Source organism: Haliotis cracherodii, unplaced genomic scaffold, assembly GCF_022045235.1.
Source record: "Haliotis cracherodii isolate W230 unplaced genomic scaffold, xgHalCrac1.p SCAF_16, whole genome shotgun sequence".
NCBI classification, from domain to species: Eukaryota; Metazoa; Mollusca; class Gastropoda; order Lepetellida; family Haliotidae; genus Haliotis; species Haliotis cracherodii.
In genome coordinates, this window is record NW_027266271.1 from 20229830 (window position 1) to 20255613 (window position 25784).

At 36.9% G+C, this 25784-nt stretch overlaps 1 protein-coding gene across 4 annotated transcripts in view; it reads right to left on the reverse strand.

Moving 5' to 3' along the window:
* Window positions 1–6192: 6192 nt before the first annotated feature.
* The window catches only part of LOC139463921 (homeobox protein Hox-D10-like), a 122268-nt gene continuing 102676 nt past the window's right edge, over window positions 6193–25784 (reverse strand). For all 4 annotated transcript variants that reach the window (XM_071245350.1, XM_071245348.1, XM_071245347.1 and 1 more), the window contains one exon: window positions 6193–8528. In XM_071245350.1, the coding sequence (XP_071101451.1) occupies window positions 8245–8528 (284 nt within the window). In that variant the 3' untranslated portion in view covers window positions 6193–8244. The remainder of the gene's footprint in view (window positions 8529–25784) is intronic.

Consider the following 25784-nt stretch of genomic DNA (forward strand, 5'->3'; position numbering starts at 1 on the left):
TGTCTCCCAAGATGTGGTCTGGAGCCCCAAGTTTCTGTGAAATATCTAAAGCCCAAGATTGCGTGTGGTATGGTGGGTATGTTAGCAAAGTGCAAGTATATATAAACCGTTCACCTTTAAAATTATAATTTGATAATAAAATAATTATTGGAATATGGAGATATGGAATAATATAAACGTCTTTGAGTAACTTTGAGTAATTTCCTGAAAATTTTTAATGGACATATTTTAAGACAACATTCAAAATGAAGTTTATCTCAAATTGAGTGACTCTCGGTAAAATATATATAATGTGTATTTGGCAGGACTTTAAGTACATTTGGGAGTGTTGATCACTGTGACCAAATAGACAAGGGAGAGATCGAGGGAGCTGGGATTGTGACTGAAATACACTTCAAGATGAAGATGTTTTTGAGCCATTGGAGCATCAGAGAAGAACGCGTATCTTGTGTATAATCTAGAGCAACAAAACTGCATCACGGACATTGTTGGCATAAATGGTACCTGTTACCTTAGTAATTCCTGAAATACATTTGCACCATTCTGTCCAAGGGTATCGTATATCCAGCATCCCATTATAATTTAGAAACACCACCATCCAAACACAGTGATACGGATGCCTTCACAAAGTATAAAGTATGTTATAATGATAGAAAACCTTCTGTTATTGACATCCTGCGAATGGTATCAGTAAGTATAATATTATACACGCGAAGATTTAACACTGGCATGTTAAACTTTTCGTTCCGTAATGATCTACCCTGCCTCTGCGGTTATACATGTGCAAACTCGTATCTGTACTGCATGTCATGTTAACTTTATAAAGGCTATAGATATTATCTGTGCAATTATCTGTACAATTTGTTTTTGCAAAACTTATTATTAGTGTCGTTAAAGAAATGCTATTATTCATAACAATACTGAACGAGTTATGATTTGTGTAATGAATATAAACATGTCTGTATCTTTCTCCGTCCACAGTAAATATGTATAAAACGTCGACCTCTATATTTATTTTGGGTTGTTGTTTTTTTACGTTGAGGGTGAAATAAGGGCATCAACACCCAGATGCATAAAGCAAAGCATTTAACCATTATTTGCTTTTCAGAAACTGCATGACGTCTCCTTACATGTGTAACCTGTGAAGATCCGGGGTAGAATACGTCTTCAGCAACCCATGCTTGCCGTAAAAGGCGACTGTGCTTGTCATAAGAGACGTACGGGATCGGGTAGTCAGGCTCGCACATTTTGTTGATGCATGTCAACGATTCCAGTTGTGTGGATCGATGCTCAGGACATTGATAACAGGATTGTCTGTTCCAGATTCGATTATTTACAGACCGACGTAATATAGCTGGAATATTGCTGAGTGCGGCGTTAAACAACAAACCAAACCAAACCAAAACCAAAAACCTTACATGTGTTATTCAAATACTTGATCCCCTAGGGGAATTCCGAGTTAATTTGTCCTCGGCAACCTATGCTTGTCGTACGAGGTTGGTCATGCTCGGTAACTGTGTTGGTTGCGTGTCTTGGTGGCGTGAAATCTAATCACTGGATTGTCTGGTCCTGACGCGATTATATGTTGGCTGTGGTCATTTAGATGGACTATTGCTGCGTACGGCCTTAATAAAGAAAACAAGATTTGTGACACACATATAGATCCCATACTGGTATTTCCATCTGAAATTAAAGGATTTTATGTTGTATTTTTTAAGTTTTCAATGTGTGTCGGCAAGCACACCACTAATGCATGAGTTATATTTTCGCATGAAATGTGTTAAATATTTTGTGAAATTGTAAATATAAAATATTCAAGGCCAGAGAATAATCAGTCTTCAAATATCTGAAGAAACACATTTTTCATAAAACAAAAGTAAGTGTTCGTTTGTTGCCTCGTGTCTTGGCCTAACAATCCAGTGATGGACCAGACAATCATGTGACACGATAGCGAAATGCTGAACAAAAGATATCTTAAACTGAAAGCTGTTGATCAGAATAACTGTAAAACATACGCAATATCTACACTTTTCATATGGGTTTGGGGTTGTATGGTCAAGAACGAAAATGCATTACGGAGCTACGTGTGAAATAGTGGATAGACTTCGCGAACACTTGACGACTTGATAGTGGTTCATAAACATCATACAGTCGGAATCGTACAATGGACTCTGCTTTTAGTAGAAATTTCGTATGATTAAGGAAATTTTTCATCGTTATTATTATAAGAAGTATTAGGGTTATTAACAGCCTGCAGTAAGGAGATTTGGCACGGGGAAGTGTGGACGTCTAACAAGTTATCAATATATACGTAAAATTAGTCCTTTATAATACCGATATACTATGGGTGTGTAACCCTGCTATAGATTGTGTGAGGTGTCCTCATGAAATGAAATGAAGTTTACTTTGTACTAGTTTGTCCACGTGACAATGTCTCATTAATACTGATGTGTAATAATATAATATGTGAGTGAGTGAGTGAGTGAGTGAGTGAGGTGTCATTTAAAGTGTGATAAAAAACTGACAAGCTTCAGGAAGTGAGTGAGTGAGTGAGTGAGTGAGTGAGTGAATGAGTGAGTGAGTGGGTGGGTATGTGGGTGGGTATGTGGGTGGGTATGTGGGTGGGCGGGCGTTAGGGCGAGCGAGCGAGCGAGTGAGTGAGTGAGTGAGTGAGTGAGTGAGTGAGTGAGCCCTTAGTGACGAAGGTCTTAGACTTTTATCACTTTGGGGAAACCCACCAAAACGACATGATGATGACAGACCATAGGATTCTAGGATTCGAACAGTGATCAGCGGATGACTGCACTGGACAGTGGATAGCCAAGTCTTTGCCCTCAATCCATTCGTCCCCACCAGTTTCTTACCAGGTAACATACCGTCAGGGTCACGTACTCATTGTCAGGATATATTTCTTACATTTGTGAGAAACATACATCGTTCAAGACAATAAAGCCAAAGCTTTAAATGGCGTGTGAATGATCTATTTATCATACCTTAAGTAGTAAATAAGACACTTATGTGTACACATGTGTCCTGTTATGGTAAATTCATACAAAATATACGGTAAATATGAAACGTTTCATTGCTTGCGTCATGCGTGTTAAACCCTATGTACATTACTTCAGACGATGATATATGTATATGATGTTACGTGCAAACAATATGAATATGGAATGGTTTACTTAGTTAACATGCCATATGTTAACGTTGGCGTTGATAGTCTTGATGGGTTGGGCTTAACGCTGATTTGATCAGACCTTCAATTTGAGGAAGACTACTTAATAGTGAAGTTGGAAAAGTGTGTGTGTGTGTGTGTGCGTGTGTGTGTGTGTGTGTGTGTGTGTGCGTGCGTGCGTGCGTGCGTGCGTGCGTGCGTGCGTGCGTGCGTGTTGTTGTTTTTTTGGGGGGGTGGTGTGTGTGTTTTGTTTTTTTTGTTGTTGTTGTTGTTTTGGGGGTGTAAGGGGTTTGGGTTGTGTGTGTGTGTGTGTGTGGGGGGGGGGGGTGCTGTATTTTGATGTTTTGGTACAATTCCAATGTTTTGATCACTTCTGTACCGGCGTTATAGGAAGGTGAGGACAGGTAACCCTTAACGTTGCGTTCAAGATTGTTTCGCTGAACCAGCGACGCGCATGAGCGTGTTTTGTAACTGCTAACAATGCTTCTGTTAACATGAATACCCCACTCAAGCTCAGTATACTGACAACCATACCAATAATGTCGAGTGCCAGGCAAGGTAACAAAAAATACAATCTTGTAACGTCTTTTGGTATTATGCGGCCAGTGGATCGAACCACGACCTTATTTTGCTGGTGCAGGTCTTAGGAATTTAACACTTGGACCATCGAGCACGAATGAGTGTGTGGGTGGGTGTGGTCGGATGTGTGTGTGTGTGTGTGTGTGTGTGTGTGTGTATGAGAGAGAGAGGGAGGGAGAGAGAGAAAGAGAGAGAGAGTACAAATCGAACTGAATATACCGTATCTGACAATCGATGTCAAAATACAAACGCAACATTCAGTCTATCATTATACCAGATTTTAACGAACCAATCATGCCCTACGAGAAGGTCAAAGTCACCAATCTGTTTAACCTTCTACAAAACCTGCAACCGCCAAAGTCCAAGAAATGGCTTTCTTCGTGAACTTTCAGGATAATAACATTTTCGAGTGGGTCGAAGTGCGAAGTAGTTCCAAGACCGCGAGAAGTCGTCACGTCTTTGATATGTTTAAGGAATTGGTTTAACGCGCTTCGGAATAGTCTTAGTAATTTGTGTAAAACCTATTTTATACACCGTTTATGATTGAAATACGGATGGATATATCGGGAAACTGGCTCGTCCACTCTACCTCAGAGCAAAGAGGAACATCATTTGACCGAAGTCTACGATACGTACCGGTATGTGATGAGACTCGGTAAGTTCGATACAGGGATAGGCAATAAAATGAACTTTGAAAAATCACATTTATCGAATAATGTACGATTCATGTTTGCACCAGAAGATGAAATATACATATTTGACCAATAATGTATAGCCATGGTTACATATACACGTCATCTGGTTGTATTTTATAACATAATAACTTTGATTGTCTTCGCACAGGAGATCACATACAAAAGACTCATCATTAACAAAATATCGTATTCATTAACAAAATCGAAATAGCTAAATCGTTTTAGTTCAGATTTATGACGACCATGTAGGTCGTCGAATTGGGTGTTACTTTGACATCAAACCAATTGTGTAAACATTCCTATACCTTCGAACAACAACACACTTCATTTCATTTATACTTCAGTTTAGCCGGTGTGTCTCTAGATATACCCGGTAAAATATGCCACCTTCTGAGAAATAATAAATGTGCAAGTGTTAGTGCATTGCAAGCTATTTCCTTCTTTTTTCCGGATGGAATCTCACGGCAATGCCATGAATTAGATATTGTAAGTAGAGCTTTGCATGGGAAGTTCGATTCCCAATCATTCATTCTATTTCGAGGATGCTTCAGCTCTATTGCAAACAATGAGCTTGGCCAGAGGTTATATATTTCGGTCGTAACTACATCCATTATTTCGAAGTTTTGATAAATAAATTCAAGCAAAAAGCGCAACTTACCTAAAATATCGCAGTCGAGCGAGAGGTCGTGGGTTTGTTTTCCTCTATCATTTTTGATTCCATTCTATTCCGCTTCATAGGAAATACCTATGACGATCAGAATCAGTCACATTTTGCCACTCTGATACCCGTTGCATTGGTATTTCACGTTTATCCGGCGATTCAGTTTAACCTGGGAGTGAATTCCGAACTTCAGTGAAACCTATTGAATATTGGGTATATTTTACATAAACATAAGCATAATCAGAGCTAACCGAGATTCGAACACAAGACATTAGGTGTCTAAGTGACGCAACTCTGCACAGAAAAGGAAAGCACGTTGAAAACCTCTATGACCTCGGTTAAAGGACGAGCATCACATTCAAACTCATTGCTGTGGATCTCATCATTGCTAAGGGTCGCAACCCTTGACAAGACATTACAGCTTCTTGACCAATTGGCCACCAATGCCAGGAAAACATTTCAAATATTATCCCTGCTTGGATTGAACTGTGATGTTTTGCGCTAACGCAATTTCGTTGGTGTCACGTTTTATAGTGTTATCTTCCTGGTTGTTGTGAAATGAGAGTTCATGTTTCTTTCAATGCTGCTTGCGACCGCCTCCGTGTCTAGTGGTAGAGCGTCCGCCCGGAGAGCGGAAGGTCCGGGGTTCGATCCCCGGTCGCGTCATACCCAAAGACGTTAAAAGATGGTACTTGTTGTTACCCTGTGTGGCGCTCGACATTAAGGGGCTAAAACAAGGACTGGTCGGCTCGGACTCAGTATCTTGAGTGGGGTATTCATGTTCAACTGCGGCATGGTATCTCAGTGAGCTAGCACTATAAATCCGGACTAGTACAAGCAGCCACACACACGTACATGCACGTCGCTATATAAGTGCAATAATCTTGAACGCGACGTTAAACCCCATTTCATCTCACCTCTCATTCAACGCGGCTTTATGTTTCAACAGGATTTTAGTTGCATCACGGCGTGGCAAGTTAGCTTTTGAAGAAATCCCAAAGAGACGTTTACCGCCTTGATGAAACCAACGATGAATAATAATAAACAAAATAAATAATAAAAATAAAAACAGAATAAGCAAATACAACAACACATTTATTTTTCCTCATTTTAAACTTGGCGAGGTCACATGTTATGACGTAATAATGACGTAATAATGATGTAGTCTTGATGTCGTGAGGCGCACTTATGACGTAACGTAAGGTACCACGTTCAATAAGACAATAATAGGCGAAACATTTTAAGACAGACAAAACAACTTCATAAACTTAAGTTACGTGAACTGACAAAGACTAAGTAAATAAAACCTTCATTGCCGTCATGATACCCCTATCAACTCAATATGTACGTCGACTGCCCTTTGTGAAACTAGTGTTTTCTGAGACAAAATGTCGCTACGGAAAAGAATTCGTACCATACTGTAACACAATCACCTTTTTTCAAGTTTCGGGAAGTGCAACAACAGTATTATTAACAAACATTCACCAACGAAAGTAAAATGTTTATTTCACTATGACACTCTACTAAGTGGCTCTAGGCTTGTAATTTTAACTTCGTTTAGACACTTTAGAACATGAAGGATATAATTTTTTCAAGACTCATTTAAAATGAAAATGTAATGTTACATTTATTCGAACACCGAAGATTAGCACTATCGTTCAGCACTTAGATATTTGCAAAATACCTGAAACTTATAAAGGATACAACTTATTTGTTTTTACCTGAGTGAGCTATACAGATGTTAGAAAAGTATACCAACCAACGTGAGTTAATCAGAATCCAATTTGACCTGCTTCTTTCTTTGTGTTCTTACATAAAGCAGCCTCGCGAACAGGAATGACGAACTTTGTGTTTGAAACTTAATAAATAATAACTCATTTAAAGAGCATGGTAGTTTAAGAAGATAATACCAATGGTTATTTAAAATAAATACATCGACGTAGCGACTACATGATTTCCAAATGATATTGAGAGGGTGATGATTTAAATATTGTCTGAAAATTAAAATGAAATTCATCATTTAAAGAAAAGTTTGTCCAAAAAATGGAAACAGTGTTTAAGTAGTTTCCGCTAAACGAGTATACAAAAATTGTTGAACTGACCAATGAAATTAAACTGAGACATAGGAAACATGATATGTGTGGAATAAAATGAAACCTTTTACATTACCAGGACAGCTCTTTGAGAAGACGTTATTTATACAGTCGTATTAGATGTATTTCCGCCTCAGAAACACATCAATGGAAATAAATGAGAGTGTTGTCTTGGTAAAACTGTGATGAAAACAAGGATAATCTCACGCACTTATACAATCATAACACATAGAAAAGACAGGGAGAGTAATGTTACAATAACGATTAGCCTGTCGTAAACCGGCATGATATTTACGACAATCCGTCCTCAGTCTCGGAAACTGCCGTAAAGTGGTATGCAGTGAGAATGAGATGACGTAAAATGCAGTTTATGATACTTCGACAGTTTCTACACTCTGACCAAACCTAATATTTAGGGGAAATGTTCGTTTTTTTGCCTCAAAAATAGACCACGTGACCTTTGAGGCGTTGTGTTATTGGCTATGTGGACTATAGTTTGTTTTCACTGGAGAATGTCAACAGAAGAGATCACACACGACGATCTCACGCACATTCAATACGTCCACTTTTCATTACCATATAATGTCAATATCCGTTGAGTTTCTTGAAGAAAATTAATTCTTTCACAACTAATATCTACATCTTCTTGTCTCATTAGGGACATTCACAAGTTAGGGCTACTCATATAATAAAGATGAACTGAGCCATTCACCACAGTTTCGTATTATGTTACTAATACCAGCACGCATTGGTTCTGCGCCGGTGCCGTTCTGTTTCCGGTTGCCACGTTGTCGTAACACAGAATGTCTGTAAGTACTTATGCTGTGGTCTTTGACATCTGTTCGACCTTGTGGCTTTCATCGCTTCCCGGCATGCACAGCGGCATCAATGTACATCCGTTATGTCACAGAACAACATGATAAACACCCGTGTTGCCAAGCAAAGGGAGATAATTCAGTCGATCAATGACTGAACTCCCCTGGCAAATGGAGCTCTGTGTTCGCTCCTATAGAATAGCTCATCCGGAAGTGTTTGTTATCCCTACGCCTGCGCAGATAGTGTATCCCCCTGAGCTGAATGTGTTTGGAGAGTGTCTTTGTTTTCTTGATCTTCTCGTACACGTGCTTTATTTCTTTCGTTTAATTTCTTTCGTTTCATTCGTCGATTTTGAAACCAAACTTTAACTTGTCTTTCAGATAACTGTAACTTGCAAGAAATTTCCCATCGCTTTTGCCGTGTTATATATGAGCTGTTTAAAAATTCATTTTCCAAAACCATCGTCTGATAGCGAGTGTATGGCTTCCGCTTTTTTCTTCCCTTTGTTTCTGAAAAATATAAACAATCCATTAGCATATGTTACATCAATACATAACTGACATTGCTGTGACGTGAATATAATTTGTGAAAAAAAACATCATTCCAGACAAACAACCAATTTATTTTAGTGCATTTTACAGATTAAGATATCCGACTCTTTTAAATTTGAATATATATCGTAAATACATGATAAAAGAGCAGTGAGCACTTTCCTATGTGTTTATACCATGAACCGGAAACCCTTTATTAGCAGTCATCATATTTGTATGGATGCCCTGGATGTTAAGCCATGTATAAGATGCCTTAGATTCTTAACAATCCAAATAATACATTTCATGTCATGATCTGATACTAATATGACCGGTAATAAAATTAAATTCTCTTCCCCACATTGATTGTAATACACGCATGCCCTCTAATTTCACCGTGGCCAACAGAACGTTAACGTTGTGGGGCAATTCAAGATACACATCATTAATTTTTTCAGTCCAATTACCTTTGACAATATTTCGATCAACAGGCAAACATTTATTTTTAGAATGAACTAGGTAATTGCTATGACGATAATGGTAATCATTCAAACACAGTTCACGTGATTTGTTGTTTTTTTTAATATTAATGTCGTACTAAAAGAATGGGGTTGTTTTGGGTTGTTGTTTTTTTAAAAAAACATATTGCCATGCATAAGCATGCAGTGATACATTTATCGTCCCGGGCGCTGATTCACTTGGACATGAATTCATTTATATTATTATATTTATTATTTTAAAAACTATTCGAATAAACATGGCTCAGTAAAACACTTCTCTTTGTATGTGAAGTAACAAAGAATATATCGTTAACATTGATGCTGGATGTATTAATGTAGATTTAACTCTCCTCGTAATTTCATTTTTGTAATAAAAATACCATGTGACAAACTAGAAAAGAAATAGTCAGAAAGAGTACCATTCACATTAAACAATAACGACAATTTGAAAAAAATGTATGAAATGTACAAGGAAATTTATGTATTTGGTATCCTAAACTAAGGCTATGACCGGCGGTGTGCGATCTGATTAGTGAAAGGTACACTGCGATTAGGATGCATAAGGTTATTATTAACTGCTCGACTGATATATGTCATAGTATTTGGTTCTAACAGACACACAAAGTGATGTTCTCTGCATGGTGCCTTGTTAAACGCCGTCATCAAGGGAGATAATCTGGGCTGTAACCGAGACATGTCAAGCGACGCAGTAAGCACCCGCCGACCGGGAGTGATGACAAATGGGCCCCATATAAGCTCATAATTAATCTTGTTTCCTCGTTTATGACATATGCTGACAAAAGTAAGACTGCTGGAACGTTGCTGTAGCCTTTGTTGTAGAAAACACAGGTTTCGTTGACAAATCTCCCAATGAAATATGTGATCAGGTTCACCCCTGGGAAAGAGGATTGAAAAATGATCTTTTTTTTGCCCGGTGACACGCGGGGAATGAAATGTGATATATGTTTCGTAAGGTCTCGTTACAAAGGTAGTAGGCCCCTGCTTTGTCGAGACCTATCGAAACGTACGGTACATCTCGCGAATGGTCATAGATTAGAGAAAGGGTTGTTCTGAATAAGTAAACGAACGACTTTATGAATACATGTACATTGTAAATGTATATTGTTACACCCTTAGCAAGCTGAACTGTTGGACGTAATGGTGTAAGAACCTACATCGACACCTGCATTACACCAGAAGCTGTAATCTATAAATTTGTACGTTTTGTAATATACTCACCAACTGCCAATCAAACAGATTCTTTAGTAGTTGCAGTTAGTATTAATATTATATATTGAATGTTAATATAACCATTATCCCTTCAAAACATTATTGCAAAGTCTACACTTAAATGTACGAGACCTAATCCACATGATAGTGATCATATACGATTGTTTCATTATTAGACTTAAACATCATGGCTGGTTTTGCATCAACAAGAATTTATCAAGGGTGTAGTCGGTGTTTTGGTGTACACCTCTAATACCTCGCACCAATGAACCGAAGAGCAGTAATCTACTAAATGGACGTCGATTATGATCCTGTTAATGATTCATACCTGATATTAATTGCTATGATCAGTTTCAAGTAATATAAAATGTACCTCCTTTGAACGTGTGAACGTTCAACGCATGACCTTGTTTAATTACATTACCAAAGAGTCTAGCCCAGGTGGCTAGTAGGGTGGGAACCCCTGCCATAGCATAATACATTTCATAATGTACATGCAATAAACATAGCGTTCCTGATTTCACTTTATGCCGATTTCAGAACCGTTAATGCATTATTATTCTTTCATCTCTACAGGGGTCAACGATATTGTCCGGTTTGGTGATTATTATTTCATATTTGTTTCACCCAGAGGCAATAAATTCTGGCAATATGTGCTAAAACAGCAGCAAGACCCACAGGGAGGCAAAGTGATTAGAAGCACGTGTATATGGAAAACAAGTTGCACATTTCAGCATGTACATTGCAATCAATTTCGAAATCAATCGCCTTCATAGCAGTGCATGTAATAGTGGCTAGATGTCAGGCCCAGATCACGAGTATCCCTCGCTAGTTCTGAAACGCTGGTTTATGTATTATTTAAAATCAGTAATGGGGAAATCAGGGGTGGAGGCATCAAACTGTTATCAGCACTTGGATCAATTACAAGCATTTATACGGATATATAGGATTCATTTACATATTGTTTGATTGTGATGCATGTATTAATGAAATGTTTTAGCGTGTCAATTTCGCGATTAGACGGGTCAGAGAAGCCTCGTTAAAGTATCGATCATTGCCCCAATCACTATGTGCATCATAATTGTCCTGCGAACTGGAAATGGATGCAAGTTTATATGTTTTAAAATGCAGAGGGATATTAATCGAAATCCGTTTAACGACCGATCCTTATCATTAGTACGACATGGACGATTTTTTTTCTATATATGAAGCCGAAATGCAAAATTTAGATAATTACAAAATGCGTTGAAGCATATTTTCAAATGACTTTTTCTAATCAGGGATGAAACTTTCATACGTCGTAAGCATATGTAAGTGACACACATGCTTCCTTATTCATTGAAATTTTATGTTTTCGATCAAAAAATGACGAATGCAAGGTTATCAACAAAAAACGAAGAACGGGTCGTTCTAATAGGCATGTCGTAATGCCGATGAATTCCCAATGTGAGGACTCTAAAAGGCCTACTCTGAAATGTCATAACGAGATCGGCATTTCATATCAGACAATCTCCGCACTCTCAGTGATGGTGAAAAATTGCAAATTATTCTCGAGCGAGTCTTCAATTACTATGGTGTCCAGACCTTTTGATTGTTGGGCATTAAACAAATAACGGGTTACAGCCCATTTCGTCTTTTATAAGTGGCACAACGTGGAAAAGACTACGTGAGTGTTTAGATCGCCCAACGCTAATGATTTGATGGGTTGGGTACTGTAACAATCCAGGTTCATTCGTCTGTGTAAAAACACCAGTATTTCTCAGGTCTATGGCACCAAAACTGTTTTTGATCTTTTTTTAGGTAAATTGTAAAATTAGCTCAAGTAACGAGGCATTGGAGATTTGTGAACATATTAACGAGCTAAGCGACAACTTTTAGCCCTCAACGGAAGCTAAATGTTAAACAAAGACAATAAAACGTGTTTTGATTGCCTCTAAATTGTCTTTTACTTGCCAAAATCCATTTAGATTTTTTTTTCTCATAGCTGGATAGCAATATTGTTCACTGCCACAGATATGTCGGTTACAAAAGTTAACACAATGTCACGTGTCACATCACCAACGCTTAGACACGTCGGCCATTTTTTCCAAGCTACATTTCATTAAAATATAAATGCATTACACGATCATGTAGCTACACTGAAGCTACACAGAAGCGTGAGGCCTCTGCCCTCAACAGGAAAAACAGCTTCCGGTATTGCACGTGTAACAAATACATTCATACCACTTAAACTGATGGGACGTGCATTTTATAAGTACAAATCCAACTGGTGGATGTTTTGCCCTTATGTTTTTGTTGACATAGAAAAATGTGAGGGAATGGCTGCTTAATATAACGTGTGCTTTTTGTGTTTAAGTTTTGTTTTATGTTTATTTTTATACTTTAAGTTCTCCTTGTCTTTAATGGACCCCAAATACATATACATCGTTTTATCCGACCACACATTCGGTTCACCACTAAGGTTATACTACAATTCATACAATTTATGAAAAAATCAATTGAAAATAATGATGCTGTAAATACGATGTTGTGTCTTAAAGATACGTAATATATATGGCCAGTGAGTCGAGTTGACTGACGATGTGATAAGCGGTGAAATATCACCTGCAATGCTCTTTTAAGTTTAATTCAATTCCATTCCATCTCACGCGATACCCTAGATTTAGGAAACTCGAGAATTCACGTACAGTGAATAAATCAGCATGCCCGTTCAGAGGGGTAAATATTGTCCGCTAAATGTCTAATTTAGGTTCAGGTTTCCGACTGTAAGAAGCATTACGTGCTGATATACAGAAGACCATTCTCACATATCACCACAATATGTGATATTTTTTCTTAGCATTGCGTTGTTTTCAACATCACATAGATACTAATACCCATGAATCAAGATAAATGTGTTGCATTTGAAATGCGTTAATAAAATAAATTTCAGCAGCTTTTATGTATTCATATTTTTAGATAAGGTGCAAGATGTTACCGGGGTATGACCACAATGACTTTCTAAGCTAATCAACGTCACTGAAAGCGCTCCGTGTATTATAATTAAAGCATGCGAGATTTTATAATGATATCAACATTAATAATTCACGACACATCTATCCCTTGCTTTATTCAGGTCACTACTTAGCAGGTATATTTCTTTCAGGTTAGATTGGCGTATGTCAATGTCAGATGACGGTGAAATTGAGCACCAAACACGGGGAAGATCAAAGCCCAGGTGTGATTTACTCGATTCTTCCCACATAGTGAATACGCTTCAAAACCCGTCAGGCAAACGTAACAGGCAATTGACACGTCTGTACATAAACATGACCCCATGTTGGAGAGACGAAAGACAAGTTGGGTACGAGTTAAGTAAAGCTATCTACACAGGTGGTAATGTGTCGATATCACGCGAAAATCTACTACGTCAAATCCTATAGTTAACATTTTGTGATGACAAGCTTCAGCACGCGAGGTGGTTTATTTCGCTCATTCATTTCCACGATGTTGATTTCATCAGCTTTCAAGTGGCGTACTCATCGCAACGCTTTTCTTGAAATTGACATCAAGAATTCCCTTTTTTCGTCATACTAATTCGCTGATTTATCAAGGCACTTAAATCGCGATGTACACACAGAGTGAGTTTAACTTTCACGCAAGAGAAATCAAAGGATTTCAATTGAAATGAACGTTTGATAGGAAGTACTTGGGTATACGTCCTGGTAATCAATTTCATGTCTATAGCAAAATGAGTGTAGCCTATTTCTGTCTGTGATATCCCAACTCATGCCACCCATAGTCACGGAACTAAAAGTGTGACATTTCAATTTCTCAATAGAAAATCGATGACACAATTGGTATTGTCTGAAGCCTTCGCAGATTACTCTCGGGGCCATAAAAACTCCCCCTTAACAATCCCCTTCGCGTTCCATCCCCGATAATCCATTTACACGTTCATCTGTTCCACAAAGAACCCGCTTCCTTATCCATCGTAGATTTGTTTCGGTTTTGCTTGCTCAATCTACATTCATCTGTTTAAATCAACAGCCGTAAAATAGTAAAAAAAAAATATTAAGTCCAAAGAAAATAACTTTTTGCAAGATTTTACAGATATGCATCACGCTCCAAACAATTGTATCATGGTCCGACCAAACCTGGGAATCTCGACTTCTGAACTTTATAACTCCCTTGAGAATTAAAAATCGATATGAATATGATTATTAAATATAAAATTCACGTTTTTCAATTATTACAAATTACGAAATCAAAATCCACGAAGATCGACTCCAAAGAGAAAAAAACCCACACAACACTCTTCAATTTGATTTTTTGGGGTCAAAGGCCATATAGCCGGCTCTTTTTTCCTCTGAAATAACAGCCCAGATAATTCGCCTATCCCCAAGTTGCATATCGAGATGTCGATTTCATTCCATTTGGATAGGCGCGAAACCTACAGCATCACAGTTAGCTCTGCAGGAGTATTCATATAACTAGAAATCACCCCTTGTCGGGACCAATTCTTTGATGTTGTGCTCAGAGCAGGAAAATCAATAGTTTTCAGAGGCTGAAACATTAAGATCAATGTTTCGGCGGTCACAGTGAGTTATAGTGACGATTAGGGCAGAATTTACAGCGCCCAAAGTCGAGTAAATAAGCTACAATTTGATGGGATTTGTAAATTTCACCCGTGCCGATTTAATAGCGAACTAGAAAAGTCCCATCGTGTTAAAGGTCATGTCATGCATGAAAAAAACACCAATTTCGGGATGAACATTTGAGGAAATTTGTTGAAAATGGTTGGAGGCTTAAAAGAGATTATGAATTTCTCGAAGTCTTCATGTCGATAGCGTCTTTAAAAAAGAGTGGCAGTAAAAACGAGTTATCGCTTCCTACTTTTGATGTTTTAATCATTTTGTTGTAGATAACAAAAGCCATAAATATAATTTCAAATAGTGTTCAAGTTTTTATTCATCTTTGAAAGGAGTCGTGTTCACAAGGAAGCGAACGATCAACCTATAAGATGACAGTTTGAAGTCAATATAATTGTCAATGTTAAAAATGATATCGGGCTATTCAGCTTTATTGTCCCTAGGGTTAAGTAATAGCCTGAGTCGTCCTGTAGTCAAATAACATAGCGCCGGCCTTTCCCATTGATAACCCTATGCTATACCACGTTTGTAATTCAATTGTTCCGAGCGAATTCTAGCCAACTGATTTATATACGAGAGATATGCAGACCTTTTACACACAATTCATCAGCCGTGTGCTAAATTGTTCCGTCAATTTTTCTAAACGCATGACTGAAATTTAATGTATCGTAGAATAATTCCTCAAAGCGATAGAGCACATGGCCCAACGCCATGATTCCAAGTGACTGACCGGCTCCTTTGATGTGGACTTATAGCACAATGAAATTAGCAGGTACTCAAACTCACGAGACTTCCAATAGACACGAACTGCCTATATTGTCTATAGATAACTGTGTGTGTGCGGCGTGTGAAATAGACAGCAATAGACAACGTCGCTGCGAGGGAACGTGTTCAAAGCAATAGACAGTGAAGAACGCATGAGTGGATTATAATAGGTAAATGTGTGCTGGGTGAAACATACATGCCATTGACACCTGTCATACGGAAATGTGTACACTGATCGTGGGATAATTTCATATTTGTAAAATTCCAACGTACATACCATTGATAATTAAAGTCGGTGTAGTAGTGTATTAATGCTTATGTATAATGTTTCGTTTGTGTTTTAGATGATATTGGTATCCGTTGAATTCAAGAGAAATGAATAACGTGGTACTATTATGAAGATGGACTATTTGTTTTATGACGAGGTTAATATATACAATAATGTGTATATTATGTGATATGTGTGTTATACATTGGTCTGCTGATATGAAGATACAGCTCATGCACTAAATATTTGTTATGTTAGGAGAAATATACACTATTACTGACGTTTTATATATTACAAGGTCTATGTGTTTCATTTGGAAAATACTTGCTTTGATTTTGTACTATCAATCAAATAGCTGATCTATTCACACGCAAAATCATTTGTCCAAAATGTTATTAGTGCTGGATATATAACAAACGGAACTTCTCTGTTGTTGTTTTTTGTAGATGCCATTATTTCTATGTGTTTTGTTTGTTATTAACACTTATGCACATTGAATATACATACGAAATAAATACCCAGTTGCAAATGTTTTTGTTTTCATATACAGCGACAAAACTCTTTCCATACTCATACGAAACCTCTAATGAAAGCAGAGTCATTTATACGATTTCGACATGAGATGATACCAGGTGTTCACGAAAAGGTGAGTGTGTCCTCCCCACCAGTGTACCAGTCACAAAAGCATGCAAAGGCAAGTCAAGGAAAAAGATTAAAGTGTCCAACAATTCTCTCAGTAATCGAGAATTTACAATCCTTTTCCGGTAGGATTACACACTTTTTCTCTATACCGTCAACGTAAACCTTCATAAAACTTCTTCGAGGAAAGATACGTTTGTGTAGATACCCTTGCATGTGAATCAAAGTTACATTAAAATCATAAATTATACAAAAACACTAGACAGGAAAGTCAAATGAAGCTAATGTTACACCACCAATTAGCTGGAATAGTCACTTCAATTTCTTGTAAAGATATCACTGGAAAATAACTTTCTGCCCTGCATTGAAGAAGCGTTTCGTACTCAACACCCTTTGTTTCATATTTAAACATAATAAGTATCGGGTAATTCAGCCACGGTTTAAGTAGCAACAGTCAAACTCATTTCAAACGCATTTTATTGTAAGGTTCATATTCAAATAAATGTAACGTTATCTGAAAGGTCATTATACCTACAAACTATGCTATGTTGCCAAAACGATGTAGAAATGTGTTCAAAAGTGTCAAGTGATTTTATGTATGAACAATTTGTTCTACCGCAAAAAACTGTGTTCATTGCTATTCATACATTAACGGTTTTATTCGCATTAACCAATTATCTGACGATTTCACGGGTCATTTGTTGTTCAAATATAAACCTTTGAATCTAGGTATATACACGTAGTGTGTGACAAGGTATAGATAAATCATACAGTGCCCGGGGGAGGTATCTACATACCTAATTCATAAACACACAGGATTACAAAGGGTTAGACTTAAACACCGCTACTTAACTTATATGCATTGTAAAAGACATAAATGTTCCAATAATTGACATTTTACGAGATGAATAATAAATTTCGGTTTATAGGCCACTGATTATGACAGATTAATGCACAAAGCTGAAGTTGAATAAATAGAAACAGATTTGGACTTTAAGCGTGAATAATATATAATCACATCAGGGATTAAAATGCTTGCGGTGAACAATAGGATTCCCATTTTAGCATATTAGCATTACGTAATTATGCTTCTGGGAACGTTTGCTTTTTATCTATTTATCGAATACATTGAATCGACAAATAAAATAGCATTGTAAAGGTTTGAAAACAGTCGTTTATGGGAAGCAGAGGGTTGTTTTATGAAAGGTAGTAAAAACGTTATATATGAAAAACACTGACTGAAGGAAATTAAAAAAAGCTGAAATGGTTTTTTTTAAATATTTATATTTAGAAGATTACGATTGCCCTTGGAACCCAACACGACAATTTAGTTTAGATTTCAGTCAGAAAACAGACCGATTGTATTCCGGTGACTAGGAAAAACGACTCTTTCTTTAGGTCTGAACTGGTGTATTGTTGTGGGAGAGAAGTGATTTACTAGCGGTCTTCAAGTAGCTTCTGGATTCCGAACACGTGTTCGTCAAGGAAACAGCCGGGCAGTTACCGGTGAATGTGGAACATGTCTGGGGTCATTAAAACTATTCGGGGACTGCTTTGAACACACGTAGTGTTTCTGTGCTCTGTTTTCACTCATCCGAAAAAAACGGAGTGGAGAGGAATCACGGATAAATAAGAATCCTTGCTTCTGTGTAAACATGTGATAATGATGATAAGTATTGATAACATTGATATTATCAAAATAGTTATCATCATCATCATCATCATCGTCATCATCTGAGTAAATGTATTGGTTTGTACCAACTTAATCCTAGCAGTATCAGAAACGTCGATGACAACGTTGTTTTCAACGTCATGTTTGTATTCAAGTAAAATGACGTTAACCAACATTGTAGGACTGATTTTAAATCTCCCGAAATAATATCAAGGAATATGAGTAAATTGTATTGTAAAGGATTTCTATATTTCTTCTCTCACCCATAATAAATAAGCTCAAAGAAATTTAAAACATACATGCATTCATCATCAAGGATAATAATAAAACTTGAACGCAGCACCGCCGTCATAAAAATTGATAAGGACCATGCGTCCTGGATAACAACTAAAAGATGGATCCTTCATTGAAATCAATAAATAATCCCATAATAGAAGTGACAAAACAAACTTCAACACTATCCGATAACCAGCCACCCAGAAAGCCATGTCTCCCAGTCATTCTCCACGATAAACAAGACTCGTGACAATCTGTCCAATAATTTACCGGACTTCAAGAGAAGCAGTCTCTCCTCAGTAAGCTAAGCTGTTATCCCATTATTTGTGGGCGGGGTGGCTCGCCCCCCGGAGCAAGGGGGTGGGACAGTGTGATCTTTTGGGGACATAGGCGTTTTAAGTCGAGAGCTTTGTAATCCATCTGGTGAATTTTGGATAGACGGTAGTGTACATGAGTTGAACTCGAGACATCAACGTGACAAGCCACATAAGGGTCGCGCAGCTGCTTTTTTTCATTAGATTAAATGCATATCTGCTATATTACAGGTTTGTGTACATGATTACATTCAATGTTATTTCTTTTATTTTCTTAACTGCTATTTCTTATTTTCATTTTAAGAAACATTTTCTTTCACTTAATATGAATTGATGTAAGAATGTAGATTAAACACTATGACCACTCATCGTTAAAATTGGCCCTGCCATCGTACATCGTCGCCATTAATCATTCTCGTGCCACCTCCAGTGGTATTATTTTAATTCCAAACATTCGCCATGAGAAAACAATACCATTTTCTTCAGTTAGTATGTTCAAACATAAACACCTTCAAGTCATACGTGAATAACACACATCAACAAGCATATGCATCTATTGAAACTATTCTAAAATGCATTGATCAAATAAATGCCATCATATTAGACAATGATATGGTTTAATCCGCTCATATCCCTATTGCACACAATTGCACTTGTGCGTAAACGAGGAAATATAACATATACCCTTTCCCATGTGTGAAACTTGTCACTTTCTTCATATCTTAATCCGTGACCCTCTCGCCATTGTCATCTGTCAGAGAGGACACTAGCGTTTGTAATCCCAACCTTAGACACAATGTCGGCAGTCGTCGCTAGGTCTTTGAAGTTTTGTCATGTACATATCCCGTTTTGATGGATTGAAATGATAATCTTTTGTTGATCTCGTAAATGCCTACGGATTAACATGTTATAGCTATGAAGATTTGCAATCACGCTGGATTTTAGTCGGGCATAACGTTGTTGGCGTACGTCACTGACGTGTGTCAACCCGTTTTATAACGAAACTGAGCCCCACTTGATAAATAATGAAACTATAAATAAATTACAGTAACCCTTGACATTGTAAATTGCACATTTGAGGTTTACCATCCAAGGCATATCTTGACACACATCTGTAGTGCTTTATACAGGGTTAATGACGTCAACGTTAAAAGTACATGACGTGATGCTCTCTGGTAATTTTTTATATTTTCCAAAAGGTTTTGAATTGGAACATCACATCAATGCTAAAGCAAAGCATGTGTGGAGGTATACACCAGAAGAGTCCAACCATTGAAACTCTACGGGAGGACACTATTACTCCCCGAAATGATGCATCCTTTTCCGTGACGGTAATATATTTGTAGAGCATCACGCAGCCGGAAGGAGTTGTAATCTAGTAAATAAAGTAACAGCAATTTTCTTATTATCGTAATGTTCTCTTTTGTACAATATCAATCAGCTTAGATTCATATTTGCTAAGAGAAAGTATTATCATAATATATCTACATGTTCATCGTAAACGCTATACATATATTACCGTAATGGCCTATTCAATTCAAGCGCGATAAATTTCAAACCGTTTCGCACCTTAGGTATTTTCTACGACCAAGGGACGTAACTGATGGGGGAAGGGATGCTCTCGTTTCAAGGGAAAACAGCTTGGTAGCGAGTTAAGGCCGATATTGCCAGCTATGTAATCATTCAATTACAACATTTGTAATGTGATAGTCTTGAAAGTGGCTAAACATCCCCAAGACATTCAGCTAGTCTGGCAAAGACGCAGAGTTTTTCAGCCTTCGTGTTGTGTATGGAGAATGTTTGTTAAATGATAACTCAAACGCTGTTTGGAGTTATCTTAGCTAAGCCATTCCAGCGACTTGGCAAATGCAGTACCCGCGGAGCGACACAAAGGGCGGTTATCTCCTCAATGCATGATAGAAGCACGTCTGATTCAGGCACTGTAAGGAGTTCTTGCACAATGTTATTATTACCCTAGGATAGATGTATGATGTCAGTATTTTCTGTCTTTAAAATTAAAATAACGGCTTTGAATTATTTTCAATAATTATATTTACTTCCTTTTTTAATAAAAACCTCAGGGGATTCTGTTACGTGGTATTGAACACTTTTCACAATTATCAAGGTTAGGTTCATTATTGTTATTCTAAAGTCATTTTCTACATCAATGATTTGAAACCAACGCTTCTTCTCTATCCAAATATTGAATTAAAGTATTTTGAAAAATTCTTCTAAATGAAACGAATGGAGTATGGTAAAATGTCGTGCAGCACGACTGGAATGGACATCCTTTTTAAAGAAAATCATTCAGCTTTGAATTAAAATTCATCAACCGAATGTCCCATTTCATACAGAGATATTTAGAAGTCAAGAATGCCTTTAAATATTGATTAGCTGATAACATAGCTCTCTTCCACCCCTACTGTGCTGAAAGTTCTCAAAGTTAAAAAGTAATGCATAATTTAAGACCAGCCTGCGGCGTATGTAATTACGGAAGTCAAAAGTTGTCAGAAAGATAGGAAACACGTAAAATATTTACATGTTTGTTGTTTGAATCCTCATTATTGTTCAAGAATTCAAAACATATATTTTTTGTCCATGTTGGACTTATTTACCTCAAGTCATATTTGATGGTTTTCTTAAGTCAAAACTTCATTTATTTCATTGTTTTTTTTCTGTTTATGTTTTTCAAAATAGGACAAAATGATCAAACTAACAAAGCCTGTATACGTCGATTTTGTTTTAAAGCATCATTGAAAGGCTCACCATATTGACATAAAACAATAAACATGCATATCTAAGTTCTAGTGTAGCCCAAAAAATGCGACGAGAAATTCCTAAAAAAAGGTAAACGATGTTTTTCCAAACTATATGAAAAGAACTGTTGCTGGATGTTTCCATTTACGCGCTGACGAATTCTCTTTGAAACCCTCGTTTAGATCACACACACGGTGATTCATTCAACCGTATCCCATAATAAAGGATCCGGGGATATACCACACAGCGACATAAAGGGAGAGCGAGGGAGAGAATGGAAACTCCAGATTCTCACGCCGACATTTTCTGAAAGTATCAGGAGAACTTTTACCATTAGACCAATGGATGAAATTATCTTACGCTTTGATCCCGAGTTGTGTTTCTCATAATTCGTCTTTCATAAAGCAATAGCATCAAATATTTTCTTTTGAATCGTCGTCCGCATCTGTGTATTCCATTTTCGTACAGATATCTGCCCAGAAGCTTAAACAGATACTCTGGCTTTTTATACATTGTTTGATATTTTTTTTCAAAAAGTAAAGAAAATTGGTAAGGAAATGGAAAATTTCGTTAGGAAACAAAATCCTCAACTATTTCTGTTTTTATCTTTGAGGGGGAGATTGCTTTCGGAATTAAGATAAGTGTTCTAAATGTTACTGTATATCTGACGAATCTGTTCCTCAACAGGGTATAAGAACACAGTGTCAGACTGACATGCTCCATTCACCATCACTGGTTCAGATGTGGTTGGTTTTGCCTGATATGCATATTTTCTTTGGTATCTCAGCTTCTGTTTTCCAGTATTATTTCAATATAAGAACGTCATGTTTCGTGTATGTCTGATATTAATAAAAAAAACACCTTTACCTATGTTTTTTTATGAATATGCCACCATCGATACATCTATCACAATAAGACCTTACTTAATATGACCGGTTTATAGGGATGTTTTCATGGTAAATAATCTATAACAGCTGCTGTCTATTTCATTCAGGATCGCTGCTGGGGATATATTGTATGTGATTGTATTTCAATAGGATATTTCCTTGCAATCAACATCGTGGAGTTTTATATCCAATGAAAGACATCAATAAATAGTATGGTGATTAATCCTCCAAAACGTAATGGGCAGGGCAAGTTGAAGACTGTTCTTTCTGTTCAAAATGTTTCGCTTACTGTATAGCTTCTGACGAAAAAAGACAACGCCCTGCGCATACAAACACATTTCATTTTTTTACATTCAGAGAAATCGAAATGAATGCTTCTGAATAGCGCTTAAGCATGCAATGAGAGATCAATTCCATTATTTAAGAGTACATATTCGTTAAAAATGTCTTTTGTACACTGACGGTGTGCACTGTTCCTCACATTCTTCTCCGTCATTGTATGTGCATCTGTTTCTCTTAAGAACATACAAATCAATTACACAGGCTTGGTATACAACATAACTGTTTCACGTAAACATAGTTTCGTTTATGGATATATGAGATGTTTATCAAAAACATATAGCCACATTTAGAGCGACTTCGCCTAGTTCCAACATAACCACTTACATTTGAAATTTCGGTTTTTCCCTTCTGTACGTGTAATATGATAAAGTATTACTTAACAACATCAAATTTGATTATAACTTGGTCTTAAAACAGCCTTTGGCAAGAACGGTCCTAATAGATATATCAAGTTACTTTAAATTTTGTAAATGATGATGTTTCTTTGGAAACCTCACATTTGTCTCGAAATGAAGGAGATGCCATAAATTAGCTAGGGGAGTCTTATATTGATACTCCAGCTCAGTCGTCGGAGCTATGTTAAAGCTACACTTAGCCTACCATGGACTATCATATTTCAATGAAACTGCCGACTCGATACCTGTATAAGAATGTGTGTTACATGAGCTGCAGGCTTCACCACTGATGCTTGTGCCAAGGAATATCCTGTTTCTAGATTCGTTTTCAATTTGGCGGCCATATTTGATTTATAGACCGACCTGGGTGGGCATCTTGAACTGCTTGTACTCTTTTGTAGATTTCGTTTTGTCAACACCATAATGATTGCTGTAAAGTATATAGGACCATTGTTTGCAATTTTGCATATCATCATTAATGCAGAACAAAAGGTCCTGTGATGTACATTCAACTTGACTATACCTAGGTCAAACACCAAGTGAGTAATTCCGCTAACAACTGGTGGTGAAAGTCAAAATAGAAATGAAACGATTTTCTTATATATATTGCTAGTACACCGTGCACTTGCCCAGGCCTCGTTCGTAATTTACGTAAAAACGGGGTAGTTTGTGGTCGTAAATTATACTTGTAAACCAAGGCTTGCGTTTACAACGAACACTTCGGTATATCACATTTTAATCTTAAGTATATTTTCATTCTTGCCACTGTCTTTATACTTTGTATGTTCGTCTAATAACACATATGTGTTATAACGAGGAAAATTAGCAATCTCTTTGAAGTTAGCCGTTACCACTCAAATCCTGTCAACTGAAGATTAATGTATTGGGATAATCCCATGAGATATGACGGGCAGAAGGTGTGAAATGTAAAGGTGAGGGGGTGAAGAGATGAATTAAACTTTTATCACTTTCTGGATTAATTTGTAATAAATAATGAGAAAAGAAAAAATTGGATTTGCTTCAAGTGCATTTTCAATATGATCCAGAGAACAATGAAAGTCGACCTGTTGAATCCATTGTGAGAATCGTAGCTGAATGTCCCTAATGGCATTGATAACGACGATGACGATGATGAGACAAGTGATGAGGATAATATTTTATGATTTCAGTTGATGCATTGTTCAAGAAAATCAAATATAACCTACTCAATTGCTCCAATGTTGTATCAACTATAATGCGGTTGTTTTAACAACTTTATATTCTCACAAAATCAAATATTCCCATTTTGTATTCATCCGGTTGAATGAAATGAGTCATTTTAAGACGGAGTGAAATGTACAACAAAAAGCCGAGTACAAGCCACCATATATTTCATTTTGCTCTTCGTTTCCATTATCACATCTCAGTTGATTCATCGCGCTGGTCTTTCATGTTACGGGTAACTCATGATTATGTATAATACACAAACATGTCTTCTCATGCATTTCAATCTTCCTCTGTACTCGGTGATATAAGACTTGATTTATTAGCAGAATATGAAATGTATGACCAAGTACACGCCACTTTAAGTTTGAAATGTGCATGATGCCTAAAGCAAGAGTGAAATCATTAGCAATAAAAACGCATTTACATTTTTTGTAATTTCGCATCTTCTATCGCTCAGGTTTAAACAGCTCAAATCAATCAATGTAATATATAACATCAAAGAGATAAATTACTTCACCTAATGCTAATTATATTTTAATGGATGCTTCTAGTTTTTGTTGAAGTATGCTAACAGGACACTAGGTCGCGACTTATGGCTGACACCAGCAGTTGACGCTAAGTAGATGCAATGTTTCCATATCATTGCTTCTTGAACAAACAATGCATACATAATGCTGTTGTATATTTCATAATGTTAAGCATTTATTTGATAACTTACATTCAAACCATTAATAGTCATATACAGTTTACTAACTCATTCACTTAAAAATATATCTTGAAGTAAAAGCTTGAATATACATTCCAAAATGAAACTTTTTAAAAAAACATACCATGACCATTTTCCACAATCCAAATAACCTAGATGATCAAATATATCATATGTGTGACAATCTGAATGATCAATCACATGCACCGACTGACACTTTATACTGCACAAGTTTTACACATTATCACTGTTTCGATTACAAAGGAGAATTTCTTTTTTTGCACCACAGAAACATTCCGTATTTAAGGATGTAATCCAATTTGAAGCATATTGTTACTGAAGACAACACTGAGTAAGGATGTACAATGCCCTAGCTAGTGTACACAAAATCACCAGAGCCTAGTCAGATACATATCATTTGAGGGTCTACAGCCGTTGATCAAGTGAATGCCAATGTATATGAACCGATAAACCTCTTAAAATGCTGCTATGGTGCACATACAATATGCAGCTCATAAAAATACTAACACTTCTAAAACTAATTGCGTACAAAGACGACACCAATGCACATGCCTTGGTAAATGAAACGCCCCCTGTAGATTATCAAACTACCACAAACGTTTTCTTGTTGTTTGGAACTAAATGCT